The sequence below is a fragment of the Leucopleurus acutus genome, assembly GCF_964270905.1.
Source record: "Leucopleurus acutus genome assembly, chromosome: 9".
In the NCBI taxonomy this organism is placed as follows: domain Eukaryota; kingdom Metazoa; phylum Chordata; class Mammalia; order Artiodactyla; family Delphinidae; genus Leucopleurus; species Leucopleurus acutus.
This window is the reverse complement of record NC_139144.1, coordinates 12,528,650-12,545,883: the sequence shown is the minus strand read 5'-3', so window position 1 is coordinate 12,545,883 and position 17,234 is coordinate 12,528,650. Positions and strand designations below refer to the sequence as shown.

The following is a 17,234-nucleotide window of genomic DNA, read 5'->3' as shown; positions in this document are numbered from 1 at the left end:
GCTTAGTGGTTCTCACTGTCCCCTCCCTGCCTATTGGGCTCTGTACTCTGTGGAGGAAGTATTTCATGGCCAGGTTCGGAGTGAGAGGAGGTTGTGGGCCCAAACTTGGTGCCCCAGATCACAGCTGGCTCTGTTGCATTTGAAAGGGAGGCCACCTGTTCCTGCCAGCCTTCTGGCTGAGTGGGCAGTCAACACGCCTGTGGGGACATCCCCTTGATCGTGTGTGTGTGTGTGTGAAAAACAGATGGCGTACTGCCAGCACATTGGGGTGGAGTTCATGTTCATCAATGACCTGGAGCAGTGCCAGTGGATCCGGCAGAAATTCGAGACGCCTGGGATCATGCAGTTCACCAACGAGGAGAAGCGGACCCTGCTGGCCCGGCTAGTGCGCTCCACCAGGTACGGGGCTGCACTGGTCCCGTCAGTGTGGCACAGCCTGTTGACAGGGGTGGGTGGGTTTGGAGCGTGACCACAGCCCCACGAGAGCAAGGTTGGCCCTGGTGACTTGGCTCTTCAGAGTGGCTTGGTTCCTGTCCAGGTTTGAGGAGTTCCTGCAGCGGAAGTGGTCATCTGAGAAGCGCTTTGGTCTCGAAGGCTGCGAGGTGCTGATTCCTGCCCTCAAGACCATCATTGACAAGTCAAGTGAGAACGGAGTGGACTACGTGATCATGGGGATGCCGCACAGGTACCTGGCTGCCCTTCATGCATCCAGAGCACGGGGTGGGGCACTAGGCAAGCAAGGAGGCTGGCTCGCCTGGAACGCACTTGCACCCCTGTCCTGGGACAGCCATCGCCACAGCATCCCCCTCCCTCAGTAGCCACTGTCACACTCAAGGCCATAGTGGTTTTAGGCAGGCATCTTGGCCTCATGCCCTTGTCGGGATCACCACTGAGGGAGGTTAACCTAGAGGGAAGGCTGCTCGGTGACGTGGAGCGGAGACCTCAGCTTGAGGCGGCAGCGGAGGCTGAGGGTGGAGCGTTCGCCGCAGGCCGGCAGTGTTTCTCCGTTTTCTACCTTTCTTCCTCCCACCTCGTCGTGGCCCTGGGTGCCGGGCAAGCAGAGGCTGAGTGTCCCATCAGCTCTGCTCTCAGCTCCTCTCGGGCTGCAAACCGAGGCACTGCCTGTCCATCGGGGGAGGAAGGGGCTAGAACAGCATTGCCTGCTGCCCGGAACACAGCTCAGGCCCTGCTCGCTCCTCTGTGTACCAGAGGGCGGCTGAACGTGCTTGCAAACGTCATCAGGAAGGAGCTGGAGCAGATTTTCTGTCAGTTCGACTCAAAGCTGGAGGCAGCTGATGAGGTGAGACACCTGATTTCTTTTAGAAACTAGCATAGCTCTGACCCACACCAGACCCTGGTTCCACTTGTTTCTCCGGAAGCACCTGGGCCTGGGATCCTCCATACCACTCACAAAGGAGGTGGCCGGTGGCCGACCTCCCGGAGAAAAGAGAGATCAGAGGCTTGGCAGCCCCCGCAGTCCTCCCCGCTGGGGTTTGGGATGTGCGCCTCTGGTTGAGGGACCTTCTCCCTGTGCCCTGGGTAGAGCCATTCTGGGGAAAGGCTTTCCATCCTTCCAGGAGTGGGGGTTCTGGGAGGAGAAATAATACAGGACAGGGCTGTCGTGAAGAGTAAGCATCTCCACGCCCAGGATGAAGACTGACTGTTTGTACCTTCAGGGTTCTGGAGACGTGAAGTACCACCTGGGCATGTATCACCGGCGGATCAACCGTGTGACCGACAGGAACATCACCCTGTCGCTGGTGGCGAACCCTTCCCACCTGGAGGCTGCCGATCCCGTGGTGATGGGCAAGACTAAAGCTGAGCAGTTTTACTGCGGGGACACCGAGGGAAAGAAGGTAAGGCCACGGGGGCTGGCCAGGGGCAGCCCTGAGGCCAGATGGTCCAGGACCGGCCCACAGCCTCAGGCACGTCCCAGACCTCATGTTTCTGGAATTTAGCAAAATATTCTGAATGGATCTTGAAAGAGTAGCCATAGTATTAATAAATTAATCCGTTACAGATAATGCTTCCTTCCAAGTTGTGACCACCAGAGCTAGGTGGGGAGTAGATTGCTTTCATTGTTACCACACCTGTGGAGAAGCTAGTCTTGTACAGTATCATGGCGGACAAAGAGCCTTTGTCACTGAACAGGAGGAGAGAGCCTTAAGGAAAAGATGTGGGTGAGCCTAAAGGAGGAACTGTAAAACTGACAGATGGGGGGCTTCCCTGGTGGTGCGGTGGTTGGGAGTCCGCCTGCCGATGCAGGGGACACGGGTTCGTGCCCCAGTCCGGGAAGATCCCACATGCCGCGGAGCGGCTGGACCCGTGAGCCATGGCCGCTGAGCCTGCGCATCCGGAGCCTGTGCTCCGCAACGGGAGAGGCCACGGCAGTGAGAGGCCCGCGTACCGCAAAAAAAAAAAAAAAAAAAAATACAGATGGGAGGAGAGGTGTTCGAGTTTGTAGCAGGGTGGCACCGTTTAGAGATGGAGAACAGCTCGAGTTCCGGGGGGCCCTGGTACCGGCATTTTCCAGGTGTGTGACGCTGAATGTTTAATGTTGGTTGGACAGCCTACTTACGTATAGAAATCCTCAGTGGATTTTAACTGTTTGTCCTTGTTTAACCTCAAAGTAGGAGTCTGTCTGTAACAAATTGTACAGTTCTTATTACTTAATGATAACCTCAGAGCCAAGCAATAAGAAAAATCAAGTTTTTGTAATGTCTGCGTGTGCATTCTGGGGCATGTTCAAAGTCAGCATCACCACCCTACTCCCAAGCATCTCTTGTTCTTCCTAGAAATAGGGTCATATGTGAGGAAGCTAACAGAACATACACAACGTGATGTAAAGCTGCAGGTTCACTGGTGAAGAACTTCAGAAGAGGTATATGGGTGTGGAAGGAAGTGGAATGAAAGGCAGTCAAATCCTCTCATCGATAGAGTAGGTAGTTGTCGTATTTAATTAAAGAAACAGCAGGATTTAGGTAGACGGGAAGAAAAGGACATTCTCTGGAGATGAAAGAAGGACAAGGATGGAGGTGGGGTTGTGCTGTGGGCAGAGCAGGGAGGAGCTGGGCAGGGCAGCCTGGCCCAGGAATGCCCTGGAGAGGGGTCAGACTTTTTAGAGGTGGAACCAAGCATTAGTCTACTAGGTTCTATAATTTAAAACACTGTGAGTCTACTCGTACTGTGTTTGGACGGTTAGAGGGTAACGGGATCCCAACCAGAGGTGGCATTGGGAACAGGAAGTGGTTCCTGCACCACAAAGAGTGTGGCCCATGGGGAGGGTGTCGGGACATGAGAGTTACTTTGCTGAGCTTGGGGGCCTGGATGGTGCCTCAGAAACTCCAAGAGGGTAGAAAGTGGCTTCCTGTGCAGCCCCCGAGACCACCAGTGACACAGTGGCCGGGGACGGATAGGGAGGAAACCAGCATCAGTGACCAGTGCCTCCAGCATTTCCGCTGTCTGTGGCTGGGGCCCTTGCCCAGGCATTTGGGGCCAGGGAAGGGAACAGGATTGCAGAAAACTTTGTGACATCCACGTTCATAAATTACAGACGACAAGCCACTCCAGCATCGCTTGCTTAGAATGATGGAGACATCCTGAAAAGGAATGAAAGAACTAGGGAGAAGTGGTGGAGGGTGTCTAACATGCTTCAGATGATCACAGCAATCCATCCTGTGAGGCCAGGAGAGGCTGATTAGCCCTGTGTGGTCACCAGGCACTTGTCTGAGGGAGTGCCCTGTCCATGGGAGTGCCCTGCCTGGCGTGGACGGCCCATCCCTCCAGGCCCCTGCCCCTGCCCCTCTATCTGAGCCCACCCTTGCCCGTGCTCAGCGGGCCGGTCCAGACCCCACCAGTCCTTCACACCTGCTCTCCTGGCTACTCTTCCCAAACCCTCAGGCAATTATCTGATTTCTGTTAAACCCAGAATCCAGGGAGCTAGAGTATTTGTTACATAACCTTCAGTGTTTCAGGAAAAAACTATGTAATTTCTATAAATGTGGCCAAGGTTGTTCTATAACCTGGTGCAAGACTGAGCCTGACCCAGCTTGGCTCAGGGCTGATGTGGCCCTTGGGGCATTCATGTGGGAAAGCAGCTCCCTAGTGCCGCGGGTGGCCTGCCACGGACGGAGGCCCGCTCCTACCTGGGTCCAGATCGGGCCGCCAGGGTGTGTGATTTTAGCAAGCAGCTCTGCGCTGAGGAACACAAGGGACCGAGTGCAGCCTAGCAAGGGGCACAATACAGCTTCTCCAGAAGATCAAGAGAAACAGCGTGAGGAGAGGGGAGGCTGACCCTGAGGTGCCCGACGGCAGAAGGCCGAGGTTGTACAGAGAAGGCTCTGCAGAGAAACGCACGTCCTGGCGAGCAGGAAGAGGCACCGTGTCCCCCGGTCGTTTGGGCCCTGGCAAGGCTGCAATCCTCTGAGGAGGTCCCTGCGCAGACCCGACACTTGTGTCCACTTCCACCTGTCCCAGACAGCGTCCCTGTGTCCCTCAGGGCAGGACACATGGGGTTCTGATAAAAAAAAAAAATCTAGATTTTTGTCCCTGAAGAGCACGTGGACCTTCTCTTCCTGGCGCTGCGGACCAGGGAGGTGACAGGAGCTGAGTAAACACAGCAAGAGGGCGTCAAGGAGCAGGGGTGGCAGGGCCGTGGGGCTGTACCAAGCAAACAGGTAATGTGTTGAGGACAGTGGGAACAGTGTCTCATGGTGTAGGAGATATTTATAAATGCGGAAGGAGGAAGGCCCAGAAAAAGGATTGGAATTGTAGGCATCATAGTTGTACAGTGTACAGATTTAGAAATCTCTGTGTACGTGAACCTGTGCATCTGGTTTTTGGCTCTGTGCTGAAAGAGCCTAGAAGTGTGATGTTTCTAGTGGTGATGAGCACACAAATACTAGTCTTCAGTGCCGTCCTCCACTGAAGGAACCAGGCTCCTTAGAGAAGTGTCTGATTCCAGGGCTGGGCAGGAACAGTGCAGCAGGGGGCTGAAATCTCTGTTGTGCCAGAAAGCACGGAGGCCCCCACGAGCCATGGGGCCTGTCCAGATGGCACGGGACCCCCACGCCAAGTATGGGGCAGTGTGAGCATCCAAATAACTACAGATACTAGTCAGTTACAGCCAGCTGGATAAAACAGGGATCCGGGAGCACATATTCATACAAATAAATAGAAGTCGAGAAGAGAAAGCTTTTGTGGAATGCCAGCGTGTGAAGGTAGGAGTGACACCTGGCAGCATCCCAGGGGTGCCACTCAGACTGCTGGGTGGGTGGAGGTGTGGTAAGGAGCAGGATCTAGAAGTTCTCCTCACTGTTCTCGTTACCGAGGAGAAATGGCGAGTTTAAAGGGAGAAACACAGACTTCCTGGCGGTCCAGTGGTTAAGACTCTGCACTTCCACTGCAGGGGGTGCAGGTTCGATCCCTGGTTGAGGAACTAGGATCCCACATGCTGCGCAGCGTGACCAAAAAAAAAAAAAAAAGGGAGAAACAGCTATCTATCCATGTGATCCAAGTCAACTTCATCCACGTGGGGTAGGCCAGCTCTGGCGTCCCCTGGTACGGAATGCACCGTTCCTGAGTCTGGTCACACAGGACCATCGGAGCCCAAGGCCTGTCCGCGACGTGGAGACGGGAGACACAATGGGCTGCTCCAGGTCGAGAGGCTAAAGAGGCGTGCCCCTAAGAGCACATCCACGTGGGGTCTGGGCCAGCATTGCTTTCCTGATGAGAGGGTCCTGCGTGGTGGGTTCAGGGGTGGTGGGCATTGGCTCTGCAGCAGACGATGGCAGGGTGGCTGGTGTGCAGACATGGAGGGCACCCTCGTGGAGCACATTCTCAGGGGGAAGGGGGTGCTGGGGGGGCCTGGGGGTCTTTGTGCCTTCCTGCCATTTTCTTTCTAAGTTCGAAATTATCTCAAAATACATCATTTTTTGAAAAGTGGATTGTGACTGAATCTCCAGTGTGCCTTGTGGACGTGGTGGTCAGGACCATGTCACATTTGGGGTCTCCTTTGCATGTCTGCAGGTCATGTCCATCCTTCTGCACGGGGATGCTGCGTTTGCCGGCCAGGGCATCGTGTACGAGACCTTCCACCTGAGTGACCTGCCGTCCTACACGACTCACGGCACTGTCCACGTGGTCGTCAACAACCAGGTAACCTGGGCTCCAGGCAGGCTCTGGGGTCTTTGCAGCAGAGAAGGCTGTGGAGGCCACAGCATCAATTAGACTTTCTCCTGAGGCTTCTACACTCACATCAGCCTTACTTAGAATGACATGGTTTCATCATTTAATACATTTGTTGTTTTCTGATTAATAAACTTGGACAAACAGGAAACTTTCTTTAAAGTGGAGAGATTTTAATTACAGTGTTTAAGATCATGGTGTTATTTCAGAATATTTTCTTCTATATCCACAAGCATATAGATGGCTTTCCTCTTTTAAGAAACTGGGTTCCATACACAGTTTTATATCCACTTCTTATTTACCACAGTGTTTTCTCATGGCATTATATATTCTTAAACTATTAATTTTAATGGAAATAATTCATTATAGGTTGTTTCATAAAATAGATATTGAAAAGGTGCCAAGGAAAGAGAAAGGTCTAAAAACAACCTCTGAACTGTGTTTTAAACAGATGACCAAACACAGAGAGTCTTTACTGCTTTTTGGGTAGGGGCTGAGATGCTAACAGGAATGGTCTTCAATCTGGAAGAGTACAGCAAAGATCATTCACAGGGATTGGAAGCCCAAGACACAGGGGGATTTTTTTTTTTTTAAAGAAAAAAGTTTTTCCATGAGTAGTCTCCAGAGTCAGGTGAATTCCATCCCAGGAGTTTTTTGCTTGGTTGATTGGTTGGGTTTTTTTGGTGCGGTTTTTTGGGGAGTTTTTTGATTATTTATTCTTTTTTTAAAATTAATTTATTTGTTTATTTTTGGCTGCGTTGTGTCTTCATTGCTGCACGTAGGCTTTCTCTAGTTGGGACTGCTCTTCACTGTGGTGCGCGGGCTTCTCATTGCAGTGGCTGCTCTTGTTGTGGAGCACGGGCTTTAGGCACGTGGGTTTCAGTAGTTGTGGCATGTGGGCTCAGTAGTTGTGGTGCGCGGGCTCTAGAGCACAGGCTCAGTAGTTGTGGCACACGGGCTTAGTTGCTCCGTGGATGATGTGGCATCATCCCAGACCAGGATTCGAACCTGTGGTCCTTGCATTGGCAGGCGGATTCTTAACCACTGCACCACCAGGGAAGTCCCTCTCCATTTGTTTAGATTGGGTAATTTCTGTTCCATCTTTAAGTTCTCTGAGTCTTTCCTTTCTCCCTTCCATTCTGCTATAGAGCGCCTCCATTCAGGTTTGGGGTTTTTTCCCCTGATTTCCACCCCCCCCGGGGGGGTTTGTTTGTTTGTTTGTTTTTTCAACTCTAAAGTTTCCACTTGGTTCTTCTTGTATCTTCTGTTTCTTTGCTGAGTTTCTATTTTTTCATGTATTTTAGGAATGTTCATAATTTTTATTGAGGTATTTTTATGAAGTTTGCTTTGAATTTTATGAATTTTAATTTTATGGTCTTTGTGAGGTAATTCTAAAATCTGTGTCATCTCAGTGTTGGCTTCTAATGATTGCTTTTTCTCATTCAAGCTAAGATTTTTCTGGTTGTTGGTATAACAAGTGATTTCTTATGAAACCAGACATTTTGAGGATATGTTATGAAACTCAGAATCTTATTTAAATCTCCTGTTATAGAAGGTGTCCTCTGGACATTTCGGGTCGGGGTTGGGGGACACTTGTTACTGCCAGGTGGGGTAGGGGTCCAGGTTCCCCACCCCAGGTCTGTTGATACCCAGGGAAGGGAGGGGACGGAGGGTGGGACAAGGGTGCTTTGTTACTGCTTCCCAAGTAGCCGCCACTAATACCAGGGATGGAGTGGTTGCCTAATTACCAGCAGCCTAGGGGGGCTGCTGGGGACACCGGGCCTTTGCTGGGGCAAGTGGGGGTGGCCACGGTGTTTTCTGTGGGGTTGGCTGCAGCAGGGTGATGATTGTCTAAAAATCTTCTGTACTGCTAGTTGGCCTGTTCCTGGTCTTCTGGACAGAGAGAGTCAACTTTCCTTGAAACGTCTTTTTGCTATGCCTGTTGGCGTTTCTGAGTTGCCTGCTTCCCTAGCCCTAAATCTGGGCTATATGAGGCAAAAAGATAGCCCTGGGAATGATCACAAGTCGTTCCTCGGGACCGGAGGTCCCCGGCTGATCTGCTTGCTTCTGTCTGCCTTCAGTGTTTGTCTTATATATATAATGCCTTGGGTTTTTAATTGTACTTATTAGCAGGAGAAGGAGGGGAAGGTACATCTCCTCCATCTTCCAGAAGTGGAAGTCCCTATGAGCACTTTTTTCTAAGTGTAAATTCCATTTCTTTAGTAAATACAAGACTATTCAGGTTATCTGTTTCTTCTTGAGTGAGCTCTGGTTACTTCTGTCTTTCATGGAATTTTTTCATTTCATTTAAGTTGTAAAATTTATGAGCATAACGTTTCCAATGTTCTCTTATTAGGGTCTGTTGTTTTATCCCTTCTTTCATTCCTAATACTGGTAATTTGTGTGTTTTCTCTTTTTCTCGGTTATATAGATTTGTTGTTGGTTTCAAAGGAACAGCTTTGGTTTCATTGCATTTTCTCTGTTGTTTTCCTGTTTTCTATTTCATTGGTTTCTGCTCTTTGTAATTTCTTTCCTTCTACTTGCTTTGGGTTTAATTTAGTCTTCTCTTTCTAGTTTCTTATTTCTTATTCATTGACTTGAAACCTTCCATCTTGGCAATATAAACATTTAACAGTATTTCAATTTAAGAATCACATTACATGGGCTTCCCTGGTGGCGCAGTGGTTGAGAGTCCGCCTGCCGATGCAGGGGACAGTGAGAGGCCGACATACCACAAAAAAAAAAAAAAAAAAAAGAATCACATTACACAAATACAGTACAGGTAAGCCTTTGGTTTGTCAAACTTCTTATGACAGAAGGTCAAGCATTTTGGTTGAACTTAAGTGAGACTGTGTCCAGAGGAGAGAGTCTTAGGATGGCATAGTATCTGGAAAATTACCCTAAAAGGAAGCCATGACCATGTAGCCCAGAAGATGGAAGACTCCTAGAAGCATAAGAGCTGTTTTCAAATAAATGAATGCTTCACGAAGCAAGGAATATAATGGGCAGAGTCAGCACCAATGCATAGCAGTTACCAGGAAGCAGCAGATTTCAGCTGAATGAAAAGAACTTCCAACAATCAGACCTGTTCCTTTTTTTTTTTTTTTTTTTTTTTGCGGTATGCAGGCCTCTCACTGTTGTGACCTCTCCCGTTGCAGAGCACAGGCTCCAGACACGCAGGCTCAGCAGACATGGCTCACGGGCCCAGCCATCTGTGGCATGTGGGATCTTCCCAGACCAGGGCACGAACCCATGTCCCATGTCCCCTGCATCGGCAGGCAGACTCTCAACCACTGCGCTGCCAGGGAAGCCCCCTGTTCCTTTTTTTTTTTTGCACCGGATAAAATTTAATAGGGTGGGGAAGACACTGAAAACGGGACAGGGAAGAAGGTGCAGAGTCCGGGTTGGGTGAGGGCCTTAGTTAGCCAAATCTGGGGCCTTCAGGCCCACCCAGCTGCATCTGCAGGTTGACGCGGTAGCCCTGAAAGCTGCAGAGCACCCAGCACATGTGGGAGCAGGGGTAGTGGCGTGGATGGGGGCAGCCAGGGACAGAGCTGCAGGGTTGAAGGAAACAGGGCTCCAACCAGGATAGACCATTTGCCTCTCGCGTCCCCTCTGGCTCTCAAACCCAGCAGTTCCACTTTGTGGGGTTTTCCTACTAGTACACTCACTCCCAAATGTCTTCTTTAAAGATATCACTTGGGGAATTCCCGGGCTGTCCAGTGGTTAGGACTCGGTGCTTTCACTGCCAGGGCCAGGGTTTGATCCCTGGTCAGGGAACTAAGATCCTGCAAGACACACAGTGTGGCCCAAAATATATACATATATATATATATATATATATATATATATATATATATATATATATATAATATGTACATAATATATATGTCACTGCTGCACAATTAATATCTTAATAAAACTGGAAGAAAAAATAAATGTACAAAACTGAAATAAGTAAATAGTATGGAGGGGCATTGTGGGGAAGCTATGACTGCTGCAGCAAGACTAGAAACCAGAATTTCTACCACTACATCAGTAGGGAGCTGGTTAAGTAGTTTATGATGTATCCATCCATGTGTTACAAGGCTTAAATGAATTAATACATATAAATTAATATCCATAAAGTGCTCAGAATAGTGCCTGGCCCATAAAGAAGCACTAATGTAAGTTAACTGCAACCGCAGTGTAATAAAACCATTTGCGAGAGTGGGATCTATATATACTGTTGAAGTGAACTATAAGGTACGTTAAGTGGGGAAAAGAAGTGCAGAGCAGAACGTGGAGTATAGCTGCATCTGTGTGTGTGTGTGTGAGTGGGTGGGTATGCGTACACCCACCATATGTGTTTAAAGATGAAGAAGTCAGGGACTTCCTTGATGGTCCAGTGATTAAGACTCTGAGCTCCCAGTGCAGGAGGCCTGGCTTCAATCCCTAGTCAGGGAACTAGATCCCGCATGCCACAACTAAGACCCGGCACAGCCAAATAAATAAATAAATATTTTTAAAAAATAAAAAAAATGAAGTCGGTAACAGTGGTGGATATTGGGGAGGGCAGCTGGGGGACTGAGGTCTCAAAACTTCGAAGCAGTTCACTTTCTGTGGTGTTCTAGCTGTAATGTTCATATTATGATCACTGTCTTACCTGGTCCCTACCCTCATTTCCCTATGGGGAGACCCAGACCCAGATGGACCCTGGGATTGATCAAGGTTCTCTGTAAGTGCTCATCAGAATTCTCCCTGGTACATCTTTTTTTAATGTTCTCATCAGTTTGTGACTATTTCTAATCTTTTCTTTAGTCAGTGTAATAAAGGAGTTTATGTAAAAGCAATTCATCATAAATAAATAAATAATTCTCAGACTTCTGTAAAAACTACAGTTTTGCTAATGTTTTCTTAAATCTTTTTACTGTTTTTGATAACATCAATCATGACATGGGGCCAGTAAGATCTGTAGCAGGAAAGGAAAGACGTGCTTTGCTGAGGCTCTTGTTTCTCTAAGGACACACGTAGGATTTCCTATTCTGAATTTTTCTTCTAAGGAAGCCATCAGTTGCTAAATGCTTTTGTATAAGAATGTTTATGGGCGGGGTGGGGGGGCTTCCCGGGTGGTGCAGTGGTTAAGAATCCGCCTGCCAATGCAGGGGACATGGGTTCAAGCCCTGGTCCGGGAAGATTCCCACATGCCGCGGAGTAACTAAGCCTGTGTGCAACAACTGCTGAGCCTGCACTCTAGAGCCCGCGAGCTACAACTACTGAGCCCGTGTGCCACAACTACCAAAGCCTGTGTGCCTAGAGCCTGTGCTCCACAGCAAGAGAAGCCACCGCAACAAAAAGCCTACGCACCACAATGAAGAGTGGCCCCCACTCACCACAACTAAAGAAAGCCGGGACGCAGCAACGAATACCCAAACCGGCCAAAAATAAAAATAAAATAAATTTTAAAAACAAAAAAACTTACTAAAAAAAAAATGTTTATCGGGCTTTCCTGGTGGCGCAGTAGTTAAGAATCTGCCTGCCAATGCAGGGACATGGGTTCAAGCCCTGGTCAGGGAAGATCCCACATGCCACGGAGCAACTAAGCCCGTGCGCCACAACTACTGAGCCTGCGCTCTAGAGCCCACGGGCCACAACTACTGAAGCCCATGCACCTAGAGCCCGTGCAGTGCAACGAAGAGTAGCCCCTGCTCGACGCAACTAAAGGAAGCCCATGCACAGCAACAAAGACCCGATGCAGCCAAAAATAAATAAATAAATTTACTTTTTTAAGAAAAGATTTTTCAGGGAAAAGTTAAAAAAAAAAAAAAGAGGGCTTCCCTGGTGGCGCAGTGGTTGAGAGTCCGCCTGCCGATGCAGGGGACACAGGTTCGTGCCCTTGTCTGGGAGGATCCCACATGCCGTGGAGCAGCTGGGTCCGTGAGCCATGGCCGCTGAGCCTGCGCGTTCGGAGCCTGTGCTCTCCAACGGGAGAGGCCGCAACAGTGAGAGGCCCACGTACCACAAAAAAAAAAAAAAAAAAGAATGTTTATAAAAACCAAAGAGTCTTTGTATAAATTTTGGCAAAGCCGTAGGAAGCAGTATTATATAATCATTAAAATATTTAATATCCTGGGGAAACGGTCACAACATGGTGAGTGTAAATGCAGGTTACTCATGCTGCTAGTAGGAGGGTGAGTGGTACAACCACTTTGGAGAGCACTCGATGGTATTTAGGTGCAATGTTCTGACCCTGTGGCTTAGTTTTCCCTTCTTAGGAGTACTGCAGAGAAACTCAGTGCTTGCTGGAGAAAACCTCCATAAGAATGTGTACAGTAACAGTGTATTAACCACAAGTTGGAAACAACTAAATGTCCAACAACAGGAGAATGGATAAATGAACTGTGGTATATACTATTCAGTACTTAGATTTCACTAAGCTCTACTACAGGAAGTAGAGGTACATGTTTCACCCTGGATGAACCATGAATATAAATATTGAACAGAAAGCAAGTTGCAAAGGATTTGCACAGCATATAAAGTATGACACCATATGTAAGGTACATAGACTGTATATCTCTATGGTTTAAAAGACATGGAAATACTCTTCCAAAATGTCAGTGCTATGAAAACCCAAGAAAAGCAAGAAGGCTTCAAGATTAAAGGGGACTAGAGAGAGGTGACAACTAATGCAGGGTGATGTGCTGGATTGGATATGGGACTGAGGCAAGAAAGACTGGGTATCGTTAGGACAATTGGTGGAATGTGTCTACTGAGGGTCAGATAACGGTATTCTGTAATATTAAATTGCTTGGGCCGAGAACTGCACTCTGGCTGGTAATGAAATGTCCATGTTTTAGGGAATAGGGACGTCTGCTACTTACCTGCAAATGGTTTAGGAAAAATGTATGTGTGTGCGTGCGTGTGTAATGGAAAGAGCATGAATAAGAAAAGGGGCAAAATGGCAACAGTTGGTGAATCTGAGTAAAGACTTGGGAGTTCTCTGTATGCTTTCAACTTTTCCATAAGTCTGAATGATATCAAAATTTTAGTGAACAGTAAGCCTAAGAATATACCATATATTGTTTATGGACACGTGGAATACATATTGCAACATGTAGAAACTATGTCCTCCACTTTCAGGGCCGTGCTCTCTGTGTGTGGGCCAGCTGTAGCAGAAATGTATAAAAAGTCCTGAAACTGTTAAGATTTGTTCATTTTGGCTTGTGAGTTCATGGGTGATCATTATAGTATTATCATACTTTCTATATGTTTGAAGTAGTCCATAAAAATAAATTTTAGGTATTTTCTTTATTTTCCTTTTTATTTTTTTGGTTGCGTCAGGTCTTAGCTGTGGCATGCGGTATCTTTTGTTGTGGCATGTGGGCTCTTCGTTGTGGCATGCGGGCTCCTCTCTAGTTGTGGCATGTGGGTTTTCTCTCTCTAGTTGTGGCACGTGGGCTCTGTAGTTTGTGGCACGCAGGCTCTCTCGCTGAGGCGCGTGAGCTCAGTAGTTGTGGCTCGCGGGCTTAGTTGCCCCGCAGCACATGGGATCTTAGTTCTCCGACCAGGGAACGAACCTACATCCCCTGCACTGGAAGGCGGATTCTTTACCACTGGACCACCAGGGAAGTCCCCATGAAAATAAATGTTAAATGCAGGTTATAAAATTACGAATATGTGATTAAGTTTCAGTACATCTAAGTGGTGAGGCCTTTAATTTTCTTTCCAAAGAAAAAAATGCTAATGTTAAGTGACCAAAGTGCAAAACTACAGAAATGATAGGATCTGAAATTTTATATTTATATTTCATGTGTATGCATGCAAAGAAAATCATCTGGAAAGGAAAACATCAAAATATTTACACTGAACCTGGTAGAATATAGTGACTTTGTTTAATTTTTCATTAAACTGTCTTCCAAACTCTGTTGAACATGTATGAATTTTGTTACCAGAATAGGAAAAAAAAAACAATTAAAAAAAAAATAGCCTTTGGGAACTGTCTTAGAGTAGGCCAAGGGCAGCCAAGTGGCCTCCAGCAAGTGGCCTTCAGGCTCCACCCTGCCTGCCGTGAGCCCCGCCCTCACCCTCAGACACATACATTCCTGCTCCTGCCCTCTTATCCTGCCCTGCCCTCGGCTCCACCCCCTGTCCTGGTTCCACCCTGCCATTGGCCTGGAGGGTGGGCCTGCTCTGCCCTGCCCCACCTCTGCCCCACCCATGCTCAGCAGCATGCCCAAGCCCCCTGGCCAAGCTGCCTGTCTCTTGCAGATCGGCTTCACCACCGACCCACGCATGGCCCGCTCCTCACCCTACCCCACCGATGTGGCCCGAGTCGTGAATGCCCCCATTTTCCACGTGAATGCGGATGACCCGGAGGCAGTCATGTACGTGTGCAAGGTGGCAGCCGAGTGGAGGAGCACCTTCCACAAGGACGTGGTGGTGGACCTGGTGAGTGACCTTAGCCCGTGTCCTGAAGAGAGGGGTCAGGGCTCCCTAGAGCCAGGGCACCTCACTGCCCCTCCTGAGGGCTCCTGCATCTTCTGCCTGGGTGACCTGACCTGGGGAAGAAGGTAGTTGGAATCCTGTCCCGAGATAGCCCCAGGTCACTCTCGTTTCATCTCATGTGACAGTCAAAGCAATTCTAGCGAGTGAAGGAGTGAGAGACAGGACCCTAATTCTAGAAGAGGTAAACTGAGGTGTCACATAGGAGAAATGGGGGCAGGTCCTCGTGGGTCCTGGGTCCCAGCCAACATGGTCCGTGATGCTGGCGTCTCCTGGCTGTGTTCAGGTGTGTTACCGACGCAATGGCCACAACGAGATGGACGAGCCCATGTTCACACAGCCGCTCATGTACAAGCAGATCCGCAAGCAGAAGCCCGTGCTGCAGAAGTATGCCGAGGTGCTGGTGTCGCAGGGCGTGGTCAACCAGCCTGAGTATGAGGTGCGTCCCCGGCTCTGGTCCCAGTGGGCCTTTCCAGAGCCAGGGAGGGATAGAGAAGGCCCACCACAGGGCAAATGCTCGCTTTCGCAGAGTAATTAGGATCCAAGTGAGAACACGTGAAATATTTACAACTATAGCATTTCGGTGCATAACTTCTTGGAGAGTCCAGGCTACTGAGGAGTTGGGTGAGGGAGGTGGGACCTGAGAGCACTTTGGCACAAGGCAGTGGCCTCCTTGGCTTACAGAGTCCAGTGCACAGGGGTGAGAGGGCGAGAGGCTGATGAGGGATCCAGCTCGTAAAGGGCCTGCTGTGACCTGGTCAGTTCTGGCTGGTTATGAGTGCGAAGGCCCGTGCAGGGTGATGGAGAAATGGAGCAGGGCTGCGTATTCAGGGGCTGTGCTCGGAGCCATGAGAACTCATCCGAAAGAATATGGTGAGAGGGTGGGCGGGGACAGGGCTCCAACTTAGAGCAGGATCTGCAGCCAGCAACTGTGGAGAAGCAGCTACGGGAATGAAAACAATAAAACAGAAGCTTCCCACAGACCTCAGGGGTGATGCGTGTTGGGAGGAGAAGGCCTGGAGGCCAGTGGAGTCTGAGGGACTCTGCACTCAGGAGGTGCAGGCGCGCACTGGCCGTGTGGCTGGCGTGCCCTGTGCAGAGCGGCCCTGACGGCTGTGTCGGGCCCGACCCTCCAGGAGGAGATCTCCAAGTATGACAAGATCTGTGAGGAGGCCTTCACCAGGTCCAAGGACGAGAAGATCTTGCACATCAAGCACTGGCTGGACTCCCCCTGGCCTGGTGAGTGAGGAACGCCACCAGTGAGCCCCCTCCCCGCTCCACAACACCCTGTGGGCCCTAGACTCGGACCCCTGACTTCGGCTCTCGGTCCTGGCCACCGCTGCACAGCATCTCGCGTGTCCACGGCTCCTTGAGGAGTGGCACCTGTGCGTCAGCTTGCCCCTTCTCTGCTAGGCTTCTTCACGCTGGACGGGCAGCCCAGGAGCATGACCTGCCCCTCCACGGGCCTGACGGAGGATATTCTCGCGCACATTGGGAACGTGGCCAGCTCCGTGCCTGTGGAGAACTTCACCATTCACGGAGGTAAGGGCGCCACCCGGACCTTTGGAAGTGTTGGGCCGAGTCCAGTGCCAACTGTGTCCCAGCATGAGACCAGTCCTCGCCCACCTTAGGTCCCTGCTTCGTTCAAGGCCGGGGTGGCTGGATGAGGGAAGCCCTCGCCTCACCTCACCCCTGCCCCGGCGAGGTCCTCAGCCGGCGGAGCAGTGGAGGAAGGGATGGGATGTCACGGCCGCTCTGGCCTGGTCTCCACTCAGCTCCCTTCCCCACTCTCCCGGTGAGTCAGGACTCCCAAAAGCTGGGGCCAAAGGAAGCTCAGCTCTTGTCCCGAGAGGGGGTGCCGGGCGGCTGGTGAGCACCCTGTCTCTGCAGGGCTGAGCCGGATCCTGAAGACCCGTGGGGAGCTGGTGAAGAACAGGACGGTGGACTGGGCTCTGGCGGAGTACATGGCTTTCGGCTCCCTCCTGAAGGAGGGCATCCACATCCGGCTGAGCGGCCAGGACGTGGAACGGGGCACTTTCAGGTAATGGTCCCGGTGCTCTTGTGGGCCCTTCAAAGCATGGGAGATGGAAAGGAAGGGCTCTGGAGTTCCTCTCCCAGAAGAAAATCCCTGCCAGGAGAAAATCATCAGATCCCATTGCTCAGACCCAGAAGCACCCTTTCCCGGCTCTGATGAGACGCTTCTGTTAAGAACGGGGCTTTGTGCTCCCCCGGCGGTGCACGGGGCTGGCTTCTGCCGCTAATCTGTGCTGTTCTCCCTCAGCCATCGCCACCACGTGCTGCACGACCAGAATGTGGACAAGAGAACCTGCATCCCCATGAACCACCTCTGGCCCAACCAGGCCCCCTACACCGTGTGCAACAGCTCGCTGTCCGAGTACGGGGTCCTGGGTGAGCACCCCAGCCTGCGAGGCCCTCCTCCCTGCCGCCTCCCCGCTGCTTCCCCTGCCACCCCTTGCCCCTCCTCCCCTCCGCCCCACTCTCCCCTCCTCCCTGCAGCCCCCTTCCCGCCCACCAGCTGACTCCTGTCCGGTCTTCTCCCTCCCTCC

The 17,234-nt window shown here is 50.4% G+C and overlaps 1 protein-coding gene across 2 annotated transcripts in view; it reads left to right on the top strand.

Annotated features, from left to right (window-relative positions):
* OGDH (oxoglutarate dehydrogenase) overlaps positions 1–17,234 on the top strand; it is a 76,776-nt gene that overhangs the window by 47,330 nt on the left and 12,212 nt on the right. For both annotated transcript variants that reach the window (XM_082845986.1, XM_082845987.1), the window contains exons 6-16: positions 245–399; positions 539–685; positions 1,210–1,300; positions 1,677–1,856; positions 6,028–6,156; positions 14,434–14,613; positions 14,954–15,106; positions 15,804–15,906; positions 16,081–16,209; positions 16,558–16,708; positions 16,949–17,076. In XM_082845986.1, the coding sequence (XP_082702112.1) occupies positions 245–399; positions 539–685; positions 1,210–1,300; positions 1,677–1,856; positions 6,028–6,156; positions 14,434–14,613; positions 14,954–15,106; positions 15,804–15,906; positions 16,081–16,209; positions 16,558–16,708; positions 16,949–17,076 (1,546 nt within the window). The remainder of the gene's footprint in view (positions 1–244; positions 400–538; positions 686–1,209; positions 1,301–1,676; positions 1,857–6,027; positions 6,157–14,433; positions 14,614–14,953; positions 15,107–15,803; positions 15,907–16,080; positions 16,210–16,557; positions 16,709–16,948; positions 17,077–17,234) is intronic.